General features: G+C 44.5%; 1 protein-coding gene across 1 annotated transcript in view; it reads right to left on the minus strand.

The window, feature by feature from the left end:
* Positions 1–7,040: 7,040 nt before the first annotated feature.
* The window catches only part of APOF (apolipoprotein F), a 38,518-nt gene continuing 20,425 nt past the window's right edge, over positions 7,041–25,133 (minus strand). Inside the window, exon 2 of the mRNA XM_077299745.1 lies at positions 7,041–9,365. Within this exon, the coding sequence (XP_077155860.1) occupies positions 8,341–9,363 (1,023 nt within the window). The 5' untranslated portion in view covers positions 9,364–9,365 and the 3' untranslated portion in view covers positions 7,041–8,340. The remainder of the gene's footprint in view (positions 9,366–25,133) is intronic.

A 25,133-nucleotide genomic window follows, 5' to 3' on the forward strand; every position in this document is an offset into this window, starting at 1 on the left:
CTCATCCTGCCCATTGCCCAGCCACTGCTAGATGAGTCTGCTGGTACATTGACCTAGACCAATACATTCCCCTTGCACTCTACACAGCCAGAATCTGACCCTGCTGAAAGTAAGGTTCCCCTTCCCGCATGTTATACCACCTTACACAGGGACAAAGAGGAAGGTGCAGATGAAAGTGCAGGTTCCTTCATCAGGTGGGGGGGCATACTCGTTGGCGATGTCACTGGCACAGGGCCCCTCAGAGTACGCAAAAGTGTCGCTGCTGGTGAAAGGCGCCCCCGCCGTGCAAACACACCGCTGTACTTTGAGGGGCCCTGTGCCAGTGCCAATGCGAACAAGTGTGCCCCCCTGCTTGCTCAGGATCACAGCACTTGCAACGTTGAAATACTTACCTCTCCCTGCTCCACCGCCGTGACGTAGTCCACGATTCCTGGGCCCACTAAAACCTTGAACCAGCCCTACCCCCCACAACTTTTGCCAAATGACCCCCAAGTTCCATTGAACAACTATTATTATAAAGTTAATTAAGATTGACAAGCTTCAGAAACAAGAATGGATGTTTTTGGCATTAAAATGGGCACTGTAGGTGTTTTCCTGGCCTCCACTCACTGCCGACTATGCTTCCCCATTGACTTGCATTGGGTTTCGTGTTTCGGTCGATCCCCGACTTTTAGCGATAATCGGCCGACTGCACTCGACTCGACTCTGGACAAAGTCGGGTTTCACAAAACCCGACTCGATCTTTAAAAAATGAAAGTCGCTCAACCCTAGTGGTGGCAGCTGGCTCCTTTTGTTATTTTGGAGTTGGCAGTGATCGTACCGGGGTATATATATACATATATTCCATGCATTGGAATCGGAGGTGTATGTACCATACGCTCACTGTTAGTTTTCCAATAAGCGGCCTAGTTGTTGAAACCTCCGCGGCCTCGTCCGTCACTCAACAGTCAATTGCGTCATTGTCCTGATGATTGATGGCAGCAGAATTGCGTCCCCTGACAAAGCCTCATATTAATGAATTCGTAATTCACCGCACACTCTAATTAAATATCGCACAATATGCAAATAAAGTGTAAATTTATTTTTAAACCTGGGAGCGTAACAGAATAAAGCAGCTCATGCGATCATATACAACGTTTCGGCTCCACCGGAGCCTTTTTCACGTAATCGCTTATTTCATTAAGTGGAAACATGCGGAAGAGTGGGTAGAAGGAAGAGATTCCAGTGGTGACACTTATACTAGATGAAGTGTGACTGCCTGTCTGCAGCTGGTGGTGATCAGGTTCAATCACTCTAATAATGTTGCTGGGCTAAGCGGCGCTCCCGCGCCTTGCTGGTAGTCGTCCCTGTGACTGGGGCTTATTGACCTGAGATGTATGGATTTTGCACGCAAACGAGTTGTGCGGGCATGATCGTTGCCAGGTGTCAGCTGATTCTGAAAGCTGACACCCGACACTCAGTGCCAGAAGTGGTCCCGCACCGCGCCAGCCACTTTAACTCCCTAAGTGCTGCGATTGAACTCGATCGCAACATTTTGGGAGCAGGCAGAGGAAATACAGCCCTTCTTCCCCTGGATCGGAGACCCCACGACGTCATTGCGGGGTTCCGATCGTTGCCATGGTGATCCAATGTTGTCATGATGACATTTGGGTCACCAGAGCTATCAAAGTTACTTGATCAGCAACTTTGTCAGTGCAGCGCTGACAGTCTGCATAGCACAGGGATGTTCCTGCATCAAAAAATATCATGTGTCTGAAAACGGTACCAATAAATACGTCAACTTGTCAGGCAAAAAACAAGCCCTCACATGACTCTATGTGCCGAAATATGGAAAAATTATAACTGTCAAAATATGGTGATGCGCAATACAAAGAGTTTTTTTAATGTGTGACAACTGCCAAACATAAAAACCCGATGTAAATCTGGTATCGTTGTAAAGTTAGGTATAAAGTCACCTAATCACTTATGCTGCATGAGGAACAGCGTAAAAAAATAAATAAAAACAATTCTTCACCTGCTGTTTTGTTCATTCTACCTCCCAAAGCTTGCAGTAAGATTTGGCGCAGTTATCCTGCGCTCTGCGCTGAGCACTTATGCTGGGGCTTCCGTGTAAATCTCTAAAATACGTGATTCAGACTGGAACCCCCTGCAGAAAATTCCCTATGAGGCAGATGGAGGCACTGTGGACTCTATATGACCTGTGATCCAGGGGTGTCCGTCTTTTTAGGATTGCATAAATGTGACGTCAGACACAGTTTTGTGCACTTTTGCAAAGAAAGACAATGCTGAACAGGGGCCAAACAGAGTCCAGAGTAACTTTGCTGCCTCATTATAGTGAATGGATCCCTCCGGGGTTTCATCTGAGTCACTCAGAGATTTACATGGAAACCCCAAAGAAAGTGCCATCGAGTGGTCAATCACCTTTATTACACCTGGTATTTTCCATTTTTCACAACGCCTGATATATGATAATTAGGATTTTAACCCCTTTTGACGACATTTTGACCAACATTGGCACTTAAGGTAATTCTTTATCTCCTTGTTTGCATTAGCACTTTAGCGATTTTTAGATAAATTTCATCATTATCTTCATTTCCATCTACCTCATTAATCATGTTACATGATTTTCAACTAATATAGAGACAAGTAACAATGTATACCCAGCTGCTATTTATTTCTTTTTCAGCTATCTATACCTCTATTTTCCCTAGCACCTCGTCTTCAAAATGTAAGTGTTTTTAATTTTTCATCAAAATAAATATTATGGTTTTATACCTATTAATATTGCCTTTTGTCACTTCTAATTTTTGCTTCTGATCACGACACCAGAAGCAAAACCTGTTTTTGTATGGATTTCTTATTGAAGTGCAGCCCAATATTTCATGAAGCACAATATGTTACGAAAAAATATTCTCAGAATCACTGGGATCCATTGAAGCGTTCCGGAGTTATTACCTCATAAAGTGACACTGGTCAGAATTGTAAAAATTGGCCCGGTCATTAACGTGCAAACCACCTTGAAGGGTAAAGGCGTTAGAGGGAATATGTCAAAAAGTTTTTTTTACCCCATCTGAAAGCAGCATGCTGTAGGGGCAGCGACCCTGATTTCAGTGATGCCACTTACTGAGCTGCCTGCTGTAGTTTTGCTAGACTGTTTTATCCACTGCAGATTTACCAATTCTCTGAATGCTGAGCTCTACTGTATATAACCTCGCTCACATTTCTGATTGGTAGGTTTCTGCCCATGCATAGTGTATATAGAAAGCTGCTAATAAGTGGTTGGGGTGGTGTTATACAGAGCTCATGAATATGGAGGACTACATCACAGCAGGTTTTCTAGTCCTCATATGAAACAGTGATTTTATAAAAACTGCAGCAAGCAGCCCAGTAAGTGACACATTGCTTAAATCAGAGTCTCTCTCTCTGTTATGCTTCTCCCAGATGATTAGGTGGCAAAAACCTGGGGACCGATTATCCCCATACACCTCTTGCACCTCCCCCAGACCCCAATAAAATGGCTAAATCCCTAAGACCATGCAACAACAAACCCATGCCCCCGCTCACCCCCTCAGACAACGACTCCCGCCCCATACTCTCAAAAACTGGAAAAATACGCTCGTTCTCACCTGGCTGCCTTTGTGCTGTGAACCCACCAGCCGCAGGTCCTGAATCCTGTTGCAATTGTCCGGAATCGCTTGTGGATCGGTCCTCTGCTCTTTCTGTAGCTAGAGAGTCTAACTGTGAGCCAGGCCGTCGAAAACTCTCAGCTGGTGCTGCAGCCATCAGGCCAGGGGCCCCCGAGGCTGATGCTGCGCCGCTTGTGACTCCTGTCACACTGTGCCCTGACACCCAAGAGCCTTCATGCGCTGGACCTGGGTATCCAGGATCGCTGCCCGAGGCTGCCGATTGCTGCCCGCTTCCAAGGGAGGCCGTGGGAACCGACCCCCCACCTCGGCCTGAGCTATTCCTCTGCCCACCGCGTGGCGCCGTCACTGGCCGCGCGCTGTTCCCTGGGCCAGCCAACTGCCGCCCGCTCTGTCTCCCGCGCTGAGGGGCCGAAAGGTAAGGCCCCCGCCTCCTCGTCTCCCTCTCTCAGCCACGCAGAGCAGGCCCTGCTGCCCGCCGGCCCTGGTCCCGACTCCCGCTGAGGTACACTCACCGCCGCGAGGGAAGCGGATGCTTCCCCCTGCTGCAGGTCCCGCCGACTGTTAGGATTCCTCCCGGTTCTCTGACGTGGCGCGATATGCCTGCGGCCCGCGTCAGATACCGGAGGGTCCTTGGAGGGGCTCCTTTTTCGGTGCCTGACCCTGGGGATGGCATCTGGGCTAAGGCGCGCCGGAGGCCTGGATCTCCACGGCCGTCTGCCAGCAGATGGAGCTTGTAAGAGGTCGCTAATGGATGTTTGCAGCCACGCCGATCCTTGTGTGCCCGCAGCCTCCCTCAAGCGTTGTATCAGGGCTTCCACGTCCATATCAGCCATTTTTGACAGGGAGCTTTCTCCCACCGGTGGGTAACTGACTGGTTGTCCCCCTAAAATGGCTACTGCTATTTATGAACCCGCCTTTTTTGAATCCCTCTGACCCCTCCCACTCAGTGACCTCAACACACCAGCATTGCCCTTAACCCTTCGTTTACCTTTCTTAACAAATTTAGATGCTCCTTATATTCCCACATCTCCTTGTCATGCCGGCCTCCCCTGAAAGGGCCGATGGCCCAGTACGGCCTCCCTTGGTTTGGTGAGTGTTCTGGCACATTTATGTACTTTTCTCCTATTTATCAGATGACATATTTCTTGATAATCTTAGACTCATTACTTACAACCACACAAGTCACACATTCTTTGCTTGCTTTTGCATAGGGCTAAACATTTATCAATTATACGAGTATTATGCAGGGTGGGATCATACAAGACAGGCCAAACCTAGGTACTGAGATGTTCATCATTGCACAATTTCATGGGTGCAATGGGGTCAGACTTCTTATTTATAAATGGCATCATGTGCACAGATAGGGTTACCATAGTGGATGGATGTCCTGGAAACAAAGAGTATCAATAGCGTTGATTGCCCTGATTGAACTTGCCTGGGACATCACCTTGACAAGTGTCAGACACATCCCATGGAACAGAAGTGCATTAGTCTAAAGGTTCATCTGTATAAAATACACATTTTTAGAATTGGAAAAGCCACATAATCTTTTACTGATTATTTTATTCATATAATTATTAAAAGAAAAAAAGCCTAAAAATAAACAAGAAGAACAATATGGCTATAAGAACATGTGATAGGATCTCAGATCTAGGCAGTTCACCTTAAAGGGATTGTCCGCTACTATTATATTTATATCCTATCCTTAGGGCAGTGTTCCCCAACTCCGGTCTTCAAGAGCCACCAACAGGTCATGTTTTCAGGGTTTCCTTAGTATTGCACAGGTGATTGAACGCTTGCTTGTCCAGGTGATGCAATTATCACTAAGAAAATCCTGAAAACATGACCTGTTGGTGGCTCTTGAGGACCGGAGTTGGGGAACACTACCTTAGGGCATCAATATCTGTTCAATTGGGGTCTGACACCCGGCCCCCCATCGATGAGCCGTTACAAGCTCTAGTGGCTTCTGGATATAGACAGTGTACGGAGTGGAACATCACAGCTCCTTACATTGTTTTCGTGGTTGCTTCCAAGTACTGCAGATTAGCTCCACTGATCTAATAGTGATGACCTATTCCAATTATAGTTCATCAGTACCAAAGTGTTGTCAACCTTTTTCAGCAAGGACTACACAACGACTTTAACCCCGACAGCAGTCATGTGACTGAAGTTCACTCAGAGCTGTTGCTCCATCACAGCCATATATAAGTGAATGGGGACACATTGCAGCACCTACACTACTGTGAGCAGCAAGTCACAAAAAACCCAGTAGAATCTGAATTTTTGCTACTTGATTGTCATGGTTGTGGTATTGTAGGTGCCCCTATTCAATTGCATAGCACTACAATAGTCAGCGGCACCGAGTGAACAAAGTTGCTGTGTAGCCCTAGCCTTAAAGGGAACTTGTCAGGTCTGGATTCCTTATGATAGTAAAAACAGAGCATGTTACAAGTGATAATTAGCATCTGGACATGTGTCTGTCACAGGTAGCTGTCATCGGTGAAAAAAGAAAACAATGTTATAATCATCCTCAGGAGAGTGTGATCATATTCTCAATGCAAACCATGAATATAGTTTCAAAATATATGCTTATATAAAAATGCAAAATCCAGTTTATTTCTATTATTTTGGTAGAAGAGTCCAGATTATCAGACACCCTTCCAGTGTGCCATAAAGGTTATTCTCAGGATGGTACGTTATCCACTATCTAAAGATTAGAGAATAGTTTACTGATCAGTGGGTTCTGACTGGTGGAACCCTGCAACCAGGCTCTGCAGAAACCTACCTTGAATGGAGTGGATGGAGGTGCTCAATCTTGACATCTGCTTCATTCGTTGTCTATGGGACTGATGGAAAAAGGTGAGCACCTCTGCTCCATTCAAAATGCGGCTCTGCAGGGGCCTGTTCCTGTTCTCAGGATCACCTAGGTTTCATGGGTAACTTACTTTCCTGGATGTAACCCTTTAAGCAACTCTTGACGTATAAAGCCTCATATACTTGGCCATTTTAGTTTTTGTTACTGTATTGTTTACATAAGGCGTACTGTAAAAACAAAAGAACACTGCTTATTCGGAGCAAAGCAATCTAGTCAGTGATATACAGCTGAAACCAGAAGTTTACATGTATATGTGTATTTTTATATAGTGTAAGTTCTTCTCACTATCCGACATAAAATCAGAATAAACCTTTCCCATTTTAGGTCAATTAGAATTACCAAAATTATTAATATTTGCCAAATGCCAGAATAATGAGAGAGAGGGAATGTTTTAAGGCTCTTTTATATCTTACTGCAAAGTCAGAAATTTGCATACACTAAGATTACTATGTCTTTAAACAATTCTGGACTGCCCATATGATGATATGTGTTTGGAAGCTTCTGATTTTTTTTTTTTTGCAACATCTGAGTTAATTAGAGACACACCTGGAATACACTGCTTCTTTGTGTAGCATCATGGGAAAGTGTCAAAAAATCAGCAAAGATATCAGGAAGAGAATTGTGGACTTGCACGAGTCTGGCTCATCCTCGAGTACAATTTCAAGGTACCTGAAGGTGCCTCGTTCATCTGTACAAACAATTATATGCTAGTACAAATAAGATGGGAATATCCAGACATCATACCGCTCAGGAAGGAGACGGGTTCTGAGTCCCAGAGATGAACGTGCTTTGGTCCGACGTGTGCATATCAACCCAAAGACAAAAAGCAAAAGACTTGTGAAGATGATGGCAGAAGCTGGTAAGATTGTGTCAATATCCACAGTGAAACGAGTACTGTATCAACATGGGCTGAAAGGTCACTCTGCCAGGAAGAAGCCATAACTCCAAAAGAAACAAAAAAAAGCCAGATTAATGTCTGCAAATGCACACACACAGGAACAAAGACCTTAATTTTTGGATACATGCCCTGATGAAACTAAAATTGAACTTTTTGGGCATAATGACCATCGATGCGTTTGGAGGAAAAAGGGAGGAGCTTGGAAGCCTAAGAACACCATCCCAACTATGAAACACGGGGTGGCAGCTTCATGTTGTGGGGTTGTTTTGCTGCAGGAGGCACTAGTGCACTTCACAAAATAGATGCCATCATGAGAAAAGAAGATTATGTGGCAATACTGAAGCAACATCTCAAGACATCAGCCAGAAAGTTAAAGCTTGGGAGGAAATGGGTCTTCCAAATGGACAATGACCTGAAGCATGCTGCCAAAATGGTAACAAAGTGGCTTAAGAATATCAGTCAATGTTTTGGAGTGGCCATCACAAAGCCCTGATCTCAATCCTATTGAAAATGTATGGGCAAAGCTGAAAAGGCAGGCGACCTACAAACCTGGATCAGTTACACCAGTTTTGTCATGATGAATGGGCCCTATTGTGAGAAGCTTGTGGAAGGATATCACAAACGTTTGACCCAAGTCATTCAGTTTAAGGGCAATGGTACCAAATACTAATTAAATGTATGGAAACTTTTGACTTTGCAGTAAGTAATAAAAAGCCTTAAAACATTCTCTCTCATTATTCTGGCATTTGGCAAATATCAATAATTATGGTCATCCTAATTGAACTAAAACTGGAAAGGTTTATTCTGATTTCATGTCAGATATTGAGAAAAAACCTGCTTATGTGTCTTTTTATATAGTGCATGTAAACTTCTGCTTTCAACTGTACATACATATTAATCATTTAGAGAAGGCACCATGTTCAGTCTGACCACATCCCTCTAAGGTAGTTTATAGCTGATTTTACGCCAGCTTTTATTGCGGGTTTTGCTGCGATGCCTACTCCTGTACCTATTGCCCCAGAAATTCCTCCAGTGGCCGCAATTAAAGTGTCATAGCCTAAATCAATGGAGGCTTCAATGGCTCTATCCTCTGCATAAACAGTACACCCTTGTGTGGCATAGTAGATGGCACTCCCTGTGTTATAATAGCCACTGACTACTGGAATCCATTGCATGACATTATGAATGTGCAATTCACTTTCACTATGGCACTCGGGATCAGTAGAACGCCTCCTTATGTGTTCACCAGTACAATGTTGGAGCCATAACTTTGATCCATTATGAGGTATGATGTATCCGCCATTTCTTGCCACACATTGAAATCGATGAAAAGTATCAGAAGAAATTCCGGCACAAACATGTCCTAGCCTATCACAGTGGTTCTTCGCATGCTGTAGGGATGAATGGACCCCAAGAATAGAACCTTTCAGGACAAAATTATGCTCTTCTTGTTGGATACTAGAGCAATGCTGGCGATTTGATGAGGTCAGAGTATTAATATTCAGGGACTCCAAATTGAATCTTAGTAAGGCAAGCTTCTGAATATTTTGTGTGCGATTGTGAGAGTTAGTAGTGGTTTCATAAATCGAGGAATTTATCTGCTCAGCCATTATATTAAACACCTTATTTGCAGCTTCATCTTTAATTAAATCGCCCCAGAAATGATCCTGTCTAGTTAAACATTTAATCTGCAACAATCCGAGTGCCATGGCAGGCTTCAGAAGCCACGATGAAGATGGTTGGACAAGACGAAGAAACTCTTTGGAATCTTTTAAGAGTTGGCCACATGTCTGGTTTCCTTTTGCAGAGTCAGCCTGAAGAGATCCTTCCATGGTCTTGTTGACTCCATTACCATATTGTGACAAGCCATCTATGTTATAAGGTTTACCAGTCACATACAGAAGTAACAAGGCAAAAATGATCCATCGCAACAAGAGATTCATGCCTGAAAGAAACAACAAGGCAGCCGGTCTAGATTAACACAGACGACAAAGCCTACGGTGCAGTAGTTAGGAAATGCATAGTTAGAAAATGACCCATTGCTTACATTAGGTTTTTGTGTAAATTTGTTATTTTCTTTAGCAATGCTTTTCTTCCATATCACAATCTGTACAACAAAAATTAAAAATATTGCAATTTACACAGTGGCCAGTGGTCTAATTTAGACTCATACTGTACTTCCTTTTCTTTACAGTACCGTCACAGTTAGGATAACAATGAAAGGATCCACCTGTCACAATTGGGGATATCACAGTTGCCCCTGGTCTCCCTCCTTTCACAATCTTTGCACATGCTAATTAGGTGCTTCATTACAAAGGATGTGGTTTGGGCCCCTGCTCTTCTCCATTTACACCTTTGGCCTGGGACAGCTCATAGAATCTCATGGCTTTCAGTATCACCTCTATGCTGATGACACACAGATCTACATATCTGGACCAGAAATCACCTCCCTACTAACCAGAATCCCTCAATGTCTGTCCACTATTTCATCCTTCTTCTCCGCTAGATTTCTGAAACTTAACATGGACAAAACAGAATTCATCATCTTTCCCCCATCTCACGCGACCCCCCCAACGAACCTAACCATTACAGTAAATGGCTGCCCACTCTCCCCAGTCCCACAAGCTCGCTGCCTCGGGGTAATCCTTGACGCTGATCTCTCCTTCAAACCACATATCCAAGCCCTTTCCACTTCCTGCCAACTTCAACTCAAAAATATTTCACGAATCCGTTCATTCCTCAACCAAGAATCTGCAAAAACCCTAGTCCATGCCCTCATCATCTCTCGCCTTGACTACTGCAACCTCCTGCTCTGTGGCCTCCCCTCGAACACTCTCGCACCCCTCCAGTCTATTCTAAACTCTGCTGCCCGACTAATCCACCTGTCCCCCCGCTATTCCCCTGCCTCTCCCCTCTGTCAATCCCTTCACTGGCTCCCCATTGCCCAGAGACTCCAGTACAAAACCCTAACCATGACATACAAAGCCATCCACAACCTGTCTCCTCCATACATCTGTGACCTCGTCTCCCGTTACTTACCTACACGCAACCTCCGATCCTCACAAGATCTCCTCTACTTCCCTCTTATCTCCTCTTCCCACAATCGTATACAAGATTTCTCTCGCGTATCACCCCTACTCTGGAACCCTCTACCACAACACATCAGACTCTCGCCTACCATCGAAATCTTCAAAAAGAACCTGAAGACCCACCTCTTCCGACAAGCCTACAACCTGCAGTAACCATCGATCAACCAAACCGCTGCATGACCAGCTCTATCCTCACCTACTGTATTCTCACCCATCCCTTGTAGATTGTGAGCCTTCGCGGGCAGGGTCCTCACTCCTCCTGTACCAGTTATGACTTGTATTATTTAAGATTATTGTACTTGTTTTTGTTATGTACATGTAAAGCGCCATGGAATAAATGGCGCTATAACAATAAATAATAATAATAAATAATAATGATAATTTAGTCTAATGATGTGGATTTCCTGAAAGAACAGGAAGTATGAGTGTAGAACATCCCGAGCACCCAGTGTAAAAAATTGGAAGATTTTTTTTTTTCAAATTAGATGTGTTAAGTAAAAGAATAGATTAAAACAAGACCAAATTCAAATATATATTTAAAGATAAAAAAAATCCTCTAATTTAAACTTTAGATTATGTTCTAATTACCTTTGTCCTTTAAGCACTTCACGATCTTTGAGTTATGGGGTACGTCATGGCGATCAAGCGGGCACAAATGCTGTGCCCGCGAGAATGCCACCGGGAGCTCGGCTTAAGTTAAAGTCAATATCCAGCTGTCACGGCCAGGAGCGGTGCTGTCACTGCCTTGGACATTTTAGCCCCCTAAATACTACAATCAATATCAATCGTAGCATTTTCAAGGCTTGGGGGGAAGGAGGGTACTTCTCCCTTCTGATTGACGCCCCTACAACATTATAAGGACCCTACTGTTGCTATGGCAACTAAAGGTCATCATGACAACCCCTGGGTCAACCAGGGCATGGTCTAAGAGGCTTCTGTTAGTGTAGCACTGACAGGTATAATGCAAACAATGTAGTTAATATTTCTGACTATTCTCTTTCCCCTACTGAACTTAAGGTGTTAAATATGGGTTTGTCCTTTTGCCCCACACCCAGGTGGGACTCTTTCCAACTTGAAAAAGACCTCCATCGTTTCTATAGAAACATTAGACTTAAAGTTCACTTTGATGCCACCTCCCAACTCAATACCAACACAGTAGGTACAATACCAAATCATGACGTAGATCCCCAAATCACTATTGAGACTCTGGGACAGCGTACCCCTAGTAATTTTATGCCACCAAAAACCAATCACGCGGTTGAGACCTTTATCAACCTCCTCGATAGGGACATTAAACAAACTATCCACGACCATCGCCTTGGCTTCCTCCCTGTCCGCCATAACCTCAATTCTGTAGAGAAACAAGCCCTAGAATCCCTCAGAGACAATAAAAATATTGTCATAAAACCGGCGGACAAAGGGGGCGCCATCGTGATTATGAACAGGAGCTACTACATATCAGAAATTAAGAGACAACTTTCCGATATCAACACATACAGAAAGGTACAGAATTATCCCACATTCTCAATTCGGCATAAAATCACGTCGGTTCTGGATAGACACCTTGATCTTAAGACCATTGATAACAAAACTAGGACGTATTTACTAAATCACCATCCGGTCACACCCGTGATATACATACTTCCGAAAATACACAAAAACCTTCAAAACCCACCGGGCCGCCCGATTGTAGCATCCACGGATTCTATCCTTAATCCTCTCTCAATTTTTCTTGAGAAAATTCTCACACCAGATACTCGAGGTACCAAATCTTTCCTCTTAGACACAGGAGACTTTTTGCAAAAACTACACGCGATCAAGCAGGCTCCACCTGACAGTATTCTATGTACCCTGGACGTTAACAGTCTATATACATCCATCGCCCATGACAAGGGGATTGATGCGGTACGGCTTACTTTACAGGAAGCCAATATTGATAGTGGATCACAACAGTTGTGCCTGGACCTTCTTGACCTGGTCTTAAGGGAAAACTATTTCCTCTTTGAAGACGATTTCTATGTACAGACATGCGGGACCGCCATGGGGTCTAACGTAGCACCAGCTTATGCCAATCTGTACATGGATCGTTTTGAAAGAGACCATATTTACTGTAATACCACCTTCCAAGACCAGGCACTTGCCTGGTATAGGTACATCGATGACATTTTCTGCATTTGGCAAGGAGACCAAACAAGTCTTCTTGAATTCTACAACCATATAAATACCATCAGACCAGAATTGTCATTCACAATTACGTACCAAGTGGATATGGTCACATTTCTGGATACCAGGGTCATTAAGGACCAGATGGGCATATTAATATACTGACATCTATACCAAACCCACAGACTGTAATAGCCTACTTCTATATAGCAGCTGTCATCCCCGGGCCACTAAAAACAGTCTCCCAAGATCTCAATTCAAAAGGGTTGCAAGGATAGTTTCCAATCCCATCACAAGGGAAACAAGATTAAATGAAATGTCTATGAGGTTCAGGGCCCGGGACTATCCAGCACAGCTTCTTGAGACAGAATCTAGGAGGGCACTCAATGAAAATACGACCTGTCCAATCATGACCAATAAAACTCCTTGGGTACCGTTTGTCCACTATCATCACCCCTCCATGCTCAGGGTCCATAATCTGATCCGGAGGCACTGGCCTCTCTTGCATAGGGCATACCCTAACATTAACATCTTCAGGAATCCTCCACTGATGTGTACAAGACGTCCCAAAAACATCAAAGACAGGGTGGTCCGGGCTGACCTGGGATCAGGAAAATCAATAGGCACCAGAACTTTGAGCGGCCAGAGAAGGACAGGTACATTCCCTTGCCTCAGCTGTATGTGTTGCTCCAATATAATTAAAGGCAATCAAGTGGTCCACCCAAGAACGGGCAAATCTTACCAGATAAGGGATTATTACACCTGTGAGTCTAACTTCGTGATCTACATCATTAAGTGTCCCTGTGGCCTGCTGTATGTGGGCGAGACGACCCAGGCCATCAGGGACCGGATTTCTGCTCACAAATCCACAATCAGGTGCGAAAAAACATGGTTGCCCCTACCAGCACATTTTAAAGAGGCCAGACATAATGTAGCCCAACTCAGATTTCAGGTGTTAGAAAGGGTCCCTAGACCAAGAAGGGGTGGTAACCATATCCAAATGTTGAAACAGCGGGAAACATATTGGATCTACACCCTTGACACACTTCACCCCAAAGGCCTTAACCGCGATATAGATTGGTTAGTATAATATCTTGTCTTTTCTCCATAGATGAACTAATTCTTCTTAATCTACGTATCTCTGTGACACACTATGATTGGGTAAGATTGAACTTCAGAACACCTTTTCACCGCCCCCCTTCTTTTTCCTTTCATTTTTCTTTCTCCTTCTTGTTCTATGGTTTGGACTCCTACATTATTATATTACTTTTATGATTTATTACATTTAATTTGTTTCATTTACTCAGTATTTCATCCAAATTATTATATTACTTTTATGATTTATTACATTTTATTTGTTTCATTTACTCAGTGTTTCATGTTATGACCCCAGTGGACAGGGTCTCAGAGGAACGTGTAAGTCTGCGAGATTCAAAAATCCAGCTCATAGGGCTGTGGTAACTGGGTTGACCAAATAGCTACTCCTAACGCCAACACTAGAAGTAGCCGGGGATCATGCCTACGGTGATCGCTAGATGACTCGCGCCAGCCGGAGAATCTAACTACCCCTAGGAGAAGAAAACAAAGACCTCTCTTGCCTCCAGAGAAAGGGACCCCAAAGCAAGATACAAGCCCCCCACAAATAATAACGGTGAGGTAAGAGGAAATGACAAACACAGAAATGAACCAGGTTCAGCAAAGAGAGGCCAGCTTACTAATAGCAGAATATAGCAAGATAACTTATCTGGTCAACAAAAACCCTATAAAAATCCACGCTGGAGATTCAAGAACCCCCGAACCGTCTAACGGTCCGGGGGGAGAACACCAGCCCCCTAGAGCTTCCAGCAAAGGTCAGGATACAGATAGGAACAAGCTGGACAAAAATACCAAACAAAACAAAAGCAAAAAGCAAAGAAGCAGACTTAGCTTGAAAAACAGGAACAGGATCAGAGGACAAGAGCACAACAGATTAGCTCTGATTTCAACGATGCCAGGCATTGAACTGAAGGTCCAGGGAGCTTATATAGCAACGCCCCTGAACTAACGGCCCAGGTGAGGATATAGGAAAAGACAGACGCTCCAGAGTCAAATCACTAATGACCACTAGAGGGAGCAAAAAGCAAAATCACAACAGTACCCCCCCCTTAGTGAGGGGTCACCGAACCCTCACCACGACCACCAGGGCGATCAGGATGAGCGGCGTGAAAGGCACGAACTAAATCGGCCGCATGAACATCAGAGGCGACCACCCAGGAATTATCTTCCTGACCATAGCCCTTCCACTTGACCAGGTACTGAAGCCTCCGCCTGGAGAGACGAGAATCCAAGATTTTCTCCACCACGTACTCCAACTCGCCCTCAACCAACACCGGAGCAGGAGGCTCAGCAGAAGGAACCACAGGCACAACGTACCGCCGCAACAAGGACCTATGAAACACGTTGTGGATAGCAAACGACACAGGTAGATCCAGGCGAAAGGATACAGGATTAAGAATTTCCAATATCTTGTAAGGACCAATGAAACGAGGTTTAAATTTGGGAGAGGAAACCTTCATAGGAACAAAGCGGGAAGAAAGCCACACCAAATCCCCAACACGTAGTCGGGGACCCACACCGCGGCGGCGGTTGGCAAAGCGCTGAGCCCTCTCCTGTGACAACTTCAAGTTGTCCACCACAAGATTCCAGATCCGCTGCAACCTATCCACCACAGAATCCACCCCAGGGCAGTCAGAAGGTTCCACATGACCCGAAGAAAAACGAGGGTGGAAACCAGAGTTGCAGAAAAACGGCGAAACCAAGGTGGCGGAACTAGCCCGATTATTAAGGGCAAACTCAGCTAACGGCAAGAAGGTCACCCAATCGTCCTGATCAGCAGAGACAAAACACCTCAAATAAGCCTCCAAAGTCTGATTAGTTCGCTCCGTCTGTCCATTAGTCTGAGGATGGAAAGCAGACGAAAACGACAAGTCAATGCCCATCCTACTACAAAAGGATCGCCAGAATCTGGAAACGAACTGGGATCCTCTGTCTGACACAATATTCTCAGGGATGCCGTGCAAACGAACCACGTTCTGGAAAAACACAGGAACCAGATCGGAAGAGGAAGGCAGTTTAGGCAAAGGAACCAAATGGACCATCTTGGAGAAGCGATCACATATCACCCAGATAACAGACATGCCCTGAGACACCGGAAGATCAGAAATGAAATCCATGGAGATATGTGTCCAAGGTCTCTTAGGGACAGGCAAGGGCAAGAGCAACCCGCTGGCACAAGAACAGCAAGGCTTAGCTCGAGCACAAGTCCCACAGGACTGTACAAATGACCGCACATCCCTAGACAAGGAAGGCCACCAAAAGCATCTGGCCACCAGATCTCTGGTGCCAAAAATTCCTGGGTGACCTGCCAACACCGAGGAATGAACCTCGGAAATGACTCTGCTGGTCCACTTATCAGGCACAAACAGTCTGTCAGGTGGACAAGAATCAGGCCTATCAGCCTGAAATCTCTGCAACACACGTCGCAGATCTGGAGAAATAGCTGACAAGATAATACCATCCTTAAGAATACCAACAGGTTCAGCGACTCCAGGAGCATCAGGCACAAAGCTCCTGGAAAGAGCATCGGCCTTCACATTCTTTGAACCTGATAAATACGAGACAACAAAGTCAAATCGGGAGAAAACAATGACCAGCGGGCCTGTCTAGGATTCAGGCGTTTAGCAGACTCGAGATACATCAGATTTTTGTGATCAGTCAAGACCACCACACGATGCTTAGCACCCTCGAGCCAATGACGCCACTCCTCAAATGCCCATTTCATGGCCAACAACTCCCGATTGCCCACATCATAATTTCGCTACGCAGGCGAAAACTTCCTAGAGAAAAAGGCGCAAGGTCTCATAACAGAGCAACCAGGGCCTCTCTGCGACAAAACGGCCCCTGCTCCAATCTCTGAAGCATCCACCTCAACTTGAAAGGGAAGCGAGACATCAGGCTGGCACAAAACAGGCGCCGAAGTAAACCGACGTTTCAACTCCTGGAAAGCCTCCACGGCAGCAGGAGCCCAATTAACCACATCGGAGCCCTTCTTGGTCATATCCGTCAAAGGTTTCACAATGCTAGAAAAGTTAGCGATAAAACGACGGTAGAAGTTAGCGAAACCCAAGAACTTCTGAAGACTCTTAACTGACGAGGGGACCTTGACTGGGTCCATCTCCACAGCAGAAGGGGAAAAAATGAACCCCAAAAAGGGAACCTTCTGTACACCAAAAAGACACTTTGAGCCCTTGACAAACAAAGAATTTTCACGCAAAATTTTAAAGACCATCCTGACCTGCTCCACATGCGAGTCCCAATTATCAGAAAAAAACAGAATATCATCCAGATAAACGATCAGAAATTTATCCAGATACTTCCGGAAAATGTCATGCATAAAGGACTGAAAAACTGAAGGCGCATTGGAGAGCCCAAAAGGCATCACCAAGTACTCAAAATGACCTTCGGGCGTATTGAATGTGGTTTTCCATTCATCCCCTTGCTTAATGCGCACAAGGTTGTACGCACCACGAAGGTCTATCTTGGTAAACCACTTGGCACCTTTAATCCGGGCAAACAAGTCAGACAACAGCGGCAAAGGATACTGAAATTTGACAGTGATCTTATTTAAAAGCCGATAGTCAATACAAGGCCTCAAAGATCCGTCCTTTTTAGCCACAAAAAAGAATCCCGCACCAAGAGGGGAAGAAGACGGACGGATGTGTCCTTTCTCCAGAGACTCCTTGATATATGAACGCATAGCGGTATGTTCAGGTATCGACAGATTAAACAGTCTTCCCTTAGGAAATTTACTGCCTGGAATCAAATCTATTGCACAGTCACATTCCCTATGAGGAGGCAATGCACTGGACCTGGACTCGCTAAAGACATCCTGATAATCAGACAAGTACTCCGGAACTTCCGAAGGCGTAGAAGAAGCAATAGACACAGGCAGGGAATCCTCATGAATACCACGACAGCCCCAACTAGACACTGACATAGCCTTCCAGTCAAGGACTGGATTATGGGTCTGTAACCATGGCAGCCCCAAAACAACCAAATCATGCATTTTATGTAGAACGAGAAAACGTATCACCTCGCGGTGTTCAGGAGTCATGCACATGGTAACCTGTGTCCAATACTGCGGCTTATTTTCTGCCAATGGCGTAGCATCAATACCCCTAAGAGGGATAGGATTTTCTAATGGTTCAAGAATAAAACCACAGCGCTTAGCAAATGAGAGATCCATAAGACTCAGGGCAGCACCTGAATCTACAAACGCCATGACAGGATAAGATGACAGTGAGCAAATCAAAGTTACAGACAGAATAAACTTAGGATGCAAATTACCAACGGTGACAGGACTAACAACCTTAGATATACGTTTAGAGCATGCTGAGATAACATGTGTAGAATCACCACAGTAGTAGCACAAGCCATTCCGGCGTCTATGAATTTTCCTCTCATTTCTAGTCAGGATTCTATCACATTGCATCAAATCAGGTGTCCGTTCAGACAACACCATGAGGGAATTTGCGGTTTTTCTATCACATTGCATCACATCAGGTGTCTGTTCAGACAACAACATGAGGGAATTTGCGGTTTTGCGCTCCCGCAACCGCCGGTCAATTTGAATAGCCAGGGACATGGTATCATTCAGACCTGTGGGAATGGGAAAACCCACCATAACATTCTTAATGGCCTCAGAAAGGCCATTTCTAAAATTAGCGGCCAGTGCACACTCGTTCCAATGTGTCAGCACGGACCATTTCCGAAATTTTTGGCAATACACCTCAGCCTCGTCCTGGCCCTGAGACATAGCCAGCAAGGCTTTCTCTGCCTGAATCTCAAGATTGGGTTCCTCATAAAGTAAACCGAGCGCCAGAAAAAACGCATCAATATCAGCCAATGCCGGATCTCCTGGCGCCAACGAAAAAGCCCAATCCTGAGGGTCACCCCGTAAGAATGAAATAACAATTTTTACTTGTTGAGCAGAGTCTCCAGACGAACAAGGTTTCAGGGACAAAAATAATTTACAATTATTCCTGAAATTCCTAAACTTAAATCGGTCTCCTGAAAACAGTTCAGGAATCGGAATCTTGGGTTCAGACCTAGGATTTCTGGTAACATAATCTTGTATACCCTGCACACGAGCGGCAAGCTGGTCCACACTTGTAATCAAGGTCTGGACATTCATGTCTGCAGCAAGCTTAAGCCACTCTGAGGTAAAGGGGAAAAGAAAAAAAAAATGAGAGAGGGAAAAAAAAACTCAAAATTTTCTTTCTTATAATCCCACTTCTGCAATGCATTAAACATTTAATACTGGCCTGGCATACTGTTATGACCCCAGTGGACAGGGTCTCAGAGGAACGTGTAAGTCTGCGAGATTCAAAAATCCAGCTCATAGGGCTGTGGTAACTGGGTTGACCAAATAGCTACTCCTAACGCCAACACTAGAAGTAGCCGGGGATCATGCCTACGGTGATCGCTAGATGACTCGCGCCAGCCGGAGAATCTAACTACCCCTAGGAGAAGAAAACAAAGACCTCTCTTGCCTCCAGAGAAAGGGACCCCAAAGCAAGATACAAGCCCCCCACAAATAATAACGGTGAGGTAAGAGGAAATGACAAACACAGAAATGAACCAGGTTCAGCAAAGAGAGGCCAGCTTACTAATAGCAGAATATAGCAAGATAACTTATCTGGTCAACAAAAACCCTATAAAAATCCACGCTGGAGATTCAAGAACCCCCGAACCGTCTAACGGTCCGGGGGGAGAACACCAGCCCCCTAGAGCTTCCAGCAAAGGTCAGGATACAGATAGGAACAAGCTGGACAAAAATACCAAACAAAACAAAAGCAAAAAGCAAAGAAGCAGACTTAGCTTGAAAAACAGGAACAGGATCAGAGGACAAGAGCACAACAGATTAGCTCTGATTTCAACGATGCCAGGCATTGAACTGAAGGTCCAGGGAGCTTATATAGCAACGCCCCTGAACTAACGGCCCAGGTGAGGATATAGGAAAAGACAGACGCTCCAGAGTCAAATCACTAATGACCACTAGAGGGAGCAAAAAGCAAAATCACAACAGTTTCATCCATGTTTACCATTGAAATTAGTCCAACTGCTTTTTTCAGCTTTTTTGAGTCATTTATTGTTTCATATTATTTGCTTATTCTTCTTTTTATTTATGTCAATTTATTTTTTCATTGGAATGTATATTACTTTTATGATTTAACTTACCGTACTTCATTTATTTTTGTTTCATTTTTCCGTACCCACCATTGAAATTACCCTAACGACTGTTTCATATCATTGATGGATTATGTTCTTTTATTACTGCATTTGAATGCTTGATGTACAAATGACTCAATTGACCATGCCCCAGATATGTATCCATGCTGTTGCTATTTCTTGTGTATACATGTTTACTCTTATAAAGAGGCATTCAATGTTAGTCCCCTAATCTTTAGGGCCACCCCCTCAATAAGCTCTATGTTTCTCTTTCTTTCTTTTTTTGCTTCCTCCCTCCTCTCTTCTCTGCGGAGTACTAACATTACCATGGTCACCACAACATAAGCAGGCCCGCCTACCGCACACTGCGCATGCGCCTACGCTCCTCATCTCTATAGCTCGGTTTGAGCTTGTTGTCTTACTGCGCAAGCGCCAGCGTTTCCCGGCAACACCTGATACACAAGCGTGGATATGACTCCACAGCGCAGGCGCCTGCTGTTTACCCACTTCCGGTCACCGGACCTATGAGCGCTATAAATAAGCGCTCAGCCTGTGTCCCCCCAGGCTTCCCACTGCTAAGGCACGGTTGTGCCAGCCCTTCCACTCCACCACCTACGTACGATTCCAGATCCGGCCACCATGTAAGTACATGTTGGTGTCACAATTAAACATTGCCTAAGGTCTCACTATATTGATCACCATACGCTTTACTTTATTCCAGTGGCACGCATATATTCCAGGCTCATGCAGCCCTGCCACCATGTCTAACCAAAGGGGGCGCACTCACTATCTAGGTCTGTGCAGCTCTAACCTAAGGGTAACTATATCCTCTGACTGGTTACTATATTACTCACATTACTATTATCACAGTACTCCAGTACACCTTATCCCCATAACGTTGGACTGTAACTCACCACAAGTACTGGATACTGCTTCCGCACACTTATAAATACATCATACTGCGGTTATTTGATTGTAATTAGTATCCATCACCCTTACCAGGTTATACGTGCCATAACTGGCCCATGCCTATCCAGGACGTACAAGCATAACTTAGTGACGCACTTCTACTACGGTATGTCCCCACATCACTCTCTATTGTTCTGTAGCTCCTGTCTTATCATCTAGATCTAGATAGACCTTAATACTCTAACTGGTCTCCTTGAAACAACATCCATCTCTCTCTTGTGTCTCTAGCTGGTGTCCCATACTGGTTCAAGGGTCCCCATATAGGCTATACCCCAAGTCACTAGCCTTTCTGACATGGCTTCAATCCCTTATTATGCCTATTATGCCGTATATGGCTGCTTTTGTAAATATTGTATATAGTGTATATAATGTAAATCTTATGTATATCGGTTTTCATTTTTTCTAGCGACACAGTGATCAAGGCCACAGAGTGGCCGAAACGTCTTTGTACTTGTCGCCTTTTCACGTGCAATAAACGCATTTTTTCTTGAAGCATAAATTTTGTCGCAAAGTGTGCAGTGATTATAGACTTGTACGTACTGATGGGATTATTTCTCGTTCACTAGCACCTTACTTCCCTCAGTCGTGTGCTAGCCATCTCTATACTTGTCAGCAGACTGTATCACACAGGCCAGGATTAGATACACGGCTCAGCAGTTAGTATCTAATCCTCTCCTATGCACTCCTCTCCCCCCTGCGTGTCTTTCCCCATTGTGGTTTATTATTTTTGTTGTGGGAGATGTGGGAGTCGAGGATTATGCATTCGGTGTGGTTTAAAAAAGATTAATAAAGGACTTTATTCTGGCCGAGTCTTTATTTACAATACAACTATAGGATTAGTAATGGATGGGTGCCTTATAGACGCCTCTCCATTACTAAGCCATGGGCTTGATGTCACCGGACAATATGAAGGTGACATTAACCCCACAAATATGAACCCCACTTGCTACCGCTACAGGGCAAGTGGAAATTGCCAGGCAAAGCGCCAGAAAAGGTGCATGTAAAAGGCGGCTGAGAGCTGATGTTTGTAGCCTGGGGGGGACAATATCCATGGCCCCTTCCTAGGCTATTAATGTCAGCCCGCAGCTGTCTGCATAGTATTTGATGGTTATTAATTATAGGGGGCCCCACTTCTTTTTTTTGGGGGGGTGTCCCCCATTTTAATAGCCAGTAAAGGCTAAGTATACAGTTGGGAGCGTGTGAGTGTGAGCACACCCTCCCCCCCATAGATCAGTACACTGCTCTCCTGAAATACTCTGTGCTCCTGTCACCCTGCTCGTTCCACCATACGTCTCTGACCTCCCTAGAGCAGCACAATACCATATGGATCACGTATAATGCCGATATATATATTTATCACATAATACTCCCATAAAGATCACACATTATGCCGAGATATTATAATATATATATATAATATCACACATTATGCCGCCAAGTATTGTGTGATCTATGTGACGGTATTATATGTGATCTGTATGGCGGTATTATGTTTGATCAGTGTTGTGGAATGATGTAAAAACGATATGACGGTGGTATATGAGAACTATATTGTGGGATTATGTGTGATCTATGTGGCAGTACTAGGTGAGAATTATATGGCGCTATTATGTGTGATCTATATGGTGGTATGTGAGAACTGTATGACAGTATTGTGTGATCTATTTGATAGTATTGTGTGTGATCTATATGGTGGTATTATGTGAGAACACTATGACAGTATTATCTTCAGAAAGCGGACCCATTCTATGGTGGTTCTGGCTGAGCACCTGCACGCGGGTCTGGGGTAATTGAGGGGGCAGCATGACCTCCAGTTAGGTGCAGTCAGGGCTGGTGAGGCAGCTGAAGAGAGGGGTCTCATTTTTATCGTTACTATATGGCTACATTTCCTTCCCAGCGTCACCCCACACTGCGCCTGTCGTCTCACTTTCACACATCACCAGGACAGGATGGAGAAGACAGGATCTGAGGAGGGGATTGGGGTTTTTGCATGCAAAGTCTGGATCAGAACAGGTCATCAATCCGCAGAAATGTTTCCTGGATTTCTGTGGAGCAGACGGTCCATCCATGTGTATAAAAGACAGCGTTCTATGTACAATCCCTGGCTGCTCCGCTCACTGAACATGGTGCCCCCCATAGACCAGCACACTGCTCTCCTGAAATACTCTGTGCTGCTGTCACCCTGCTCCTTCCACCACATATCTTCCATAATCCTTGCTGCCTGCCATCCTCGGTGACTGTGTACTTGTCAGTATAAGGCTGCAGTCACACATTCAGTATTTGGTCAGTATTTTACCTCAGTATTTGTAAGCAAAAACCAGGAGTGGGTGATAAATACAGAAGTGGTGCATATGTTTCTGTTATACTTTTCCTCTAATTGTTCCACTCCTGGTTTTGGCTTACAAATACTGAGGTAAAATACTGACCAAATACTGCTAGTGTGACGGCAGCCTTACTCTGCAGTCACCAATAAAATGGCTGCTCACTAGGTTCCTGAATCTCATCCTCTCTTATCCCTTAGCAAACGCCCAGAAGGGGAGGAGAGGAGACATCACACACGTCAGCAGACTCCGCCCATAATTACTGCAGTGCTGTAATGTGAGCTAGTTGTACACTAGGTTTTTCTGAAATTTCAGCAGCTGCTCCCCCTAGTGTTTAAAAGTGGAAATTCCAAAACTTTTCAAATTATTTTTAATATTTTACTAAATTATAAACAAATGATAATATTTTTTAAGAAAATTTAAACATTAACTCTTTACATTTTTACAATTGCTGTAAAAAAAATTTTTTTGGCACCTTCCCTTTAACAAAAAAGTGTGAAACAACTGAAATTATGTCTTATATTCTAGGTTCTTCAAAGTAGCCACCTTTTGCTTTGATGACTGCTTTGCACACTCTTGGCATTCTCTTGAGCTTCAAGAGGTAGTCACCGGAAATGGTCTTCCAACAATCTTGAAGGAGTTCCCAGAGATGCTTAGCACTTGTTGGCCCTTTTGCCTTCACTCTGAGGTCCAGCTCACCCCAAACCATCTCGATTGGGCTCAGATCTGGTGACTGTGGAGGCCATGTCATCTGGCGTAGCACCCCATCACTCTCCTTCTTGGTCAAATAGCCCTTACACAGCCTGGAGGTGTGTTTGGGGTCATTGTCCTGTTGAAAAATAAATGAAGGTCTAACTAAATGGAAATCGGATGGAATAGCATGCCGCTGCAAGATGCTGTGGTAGCCATGCTGGTTCAGTATGCCTTCAATTTTTAATAAATCCTCAACAGTGTCACCAGCAAAGCACCCCCACACCATCACACCTCGTCCTCCATGCTTCACGGTGGAACCAGGCATGTAGAGTCCATCCGTTCACCTTTTCTGCGTCGCACAAAGACACTGTGGTTGGAACCAAAGATCTCAAATTTGGACTCATCAGACCAAAGCACAGATTTCCACTGGTCTAATGTCCATTCCTTGTGTTCTTTAGCCTAAACAGTCTCTTCTGCTTGTTGCCTGTCCTTAGCAGTGGTTTCCTAGCAGCTATTTTACCATGAAGGCCTGCTGCACAAAGTCTCTTCTTAACAGTTGTAGAGATGTGTCTGGTGCTAGAACTCTGTGTGGGATTGACCTGGTCTCTAATCTGAGCTGCTGTTAACCTGCGATTTCTGAGGCTGGTGACTCGGATAAACTTATCCTCAGAAGCAGAGGTGACTCTTTGTCTTCCTTTCCTGGGGCGGTCCTCATGTGAGCCAGTTTCTTTGTAACTCTTGATGGTTTTTGCAACTGCACTTGGGGACACTTTCAAAGTTTTCCCAATTTTTCGGACTGACTGACCTTCAGTCCTTAAAGTAATGATGGCCACTCGTTTTTCTTTACTTAGCTGCATTTTTCTTGCCATAATACAAATTCTGACAGTCTATTCAGTAGGACTATCAGCTGTGTATCCACCAGACTTCTGCTCAACACAACTGATGTCCCAACCCCATTTATAAGGCAAGAAATCCCACTTATTAAACCTGACAGGGCACACCTGTGAAGTGAAAACCATTTCCGGTGACTACCTCTTCAAGCTCATCAAGAGAATGCCAAGAGTGTGCAAAGCAGTCATCAAAGCAAAATGTGGCTACTTTGAAGAACCTAGAATGTAAGACATTTTCAGTTGTTTCACACTTTTTTGTTAAGTATATAATTCCACGTGTTAATTCACAATTTTGATGCCTTCAGTGTGAATTTACAAT

The sequence above is a fragment of the Ranitomeya variabilis genome, chromosome 3 (assembly GCF_051348905.1).
Source record: "Ranitomeya variabilis isolate aRanVar5 chromosome 3, aRanVar5.hap1, whole genome shotgun sequence".
NCBI classification, from domain to species: domain Eukaryota; kingdom Metazoa; phylum Chordata; class Amphibia; order Anura; family Dendrobatidae; genus Ranitomeya; species Ranitomeya variabilis.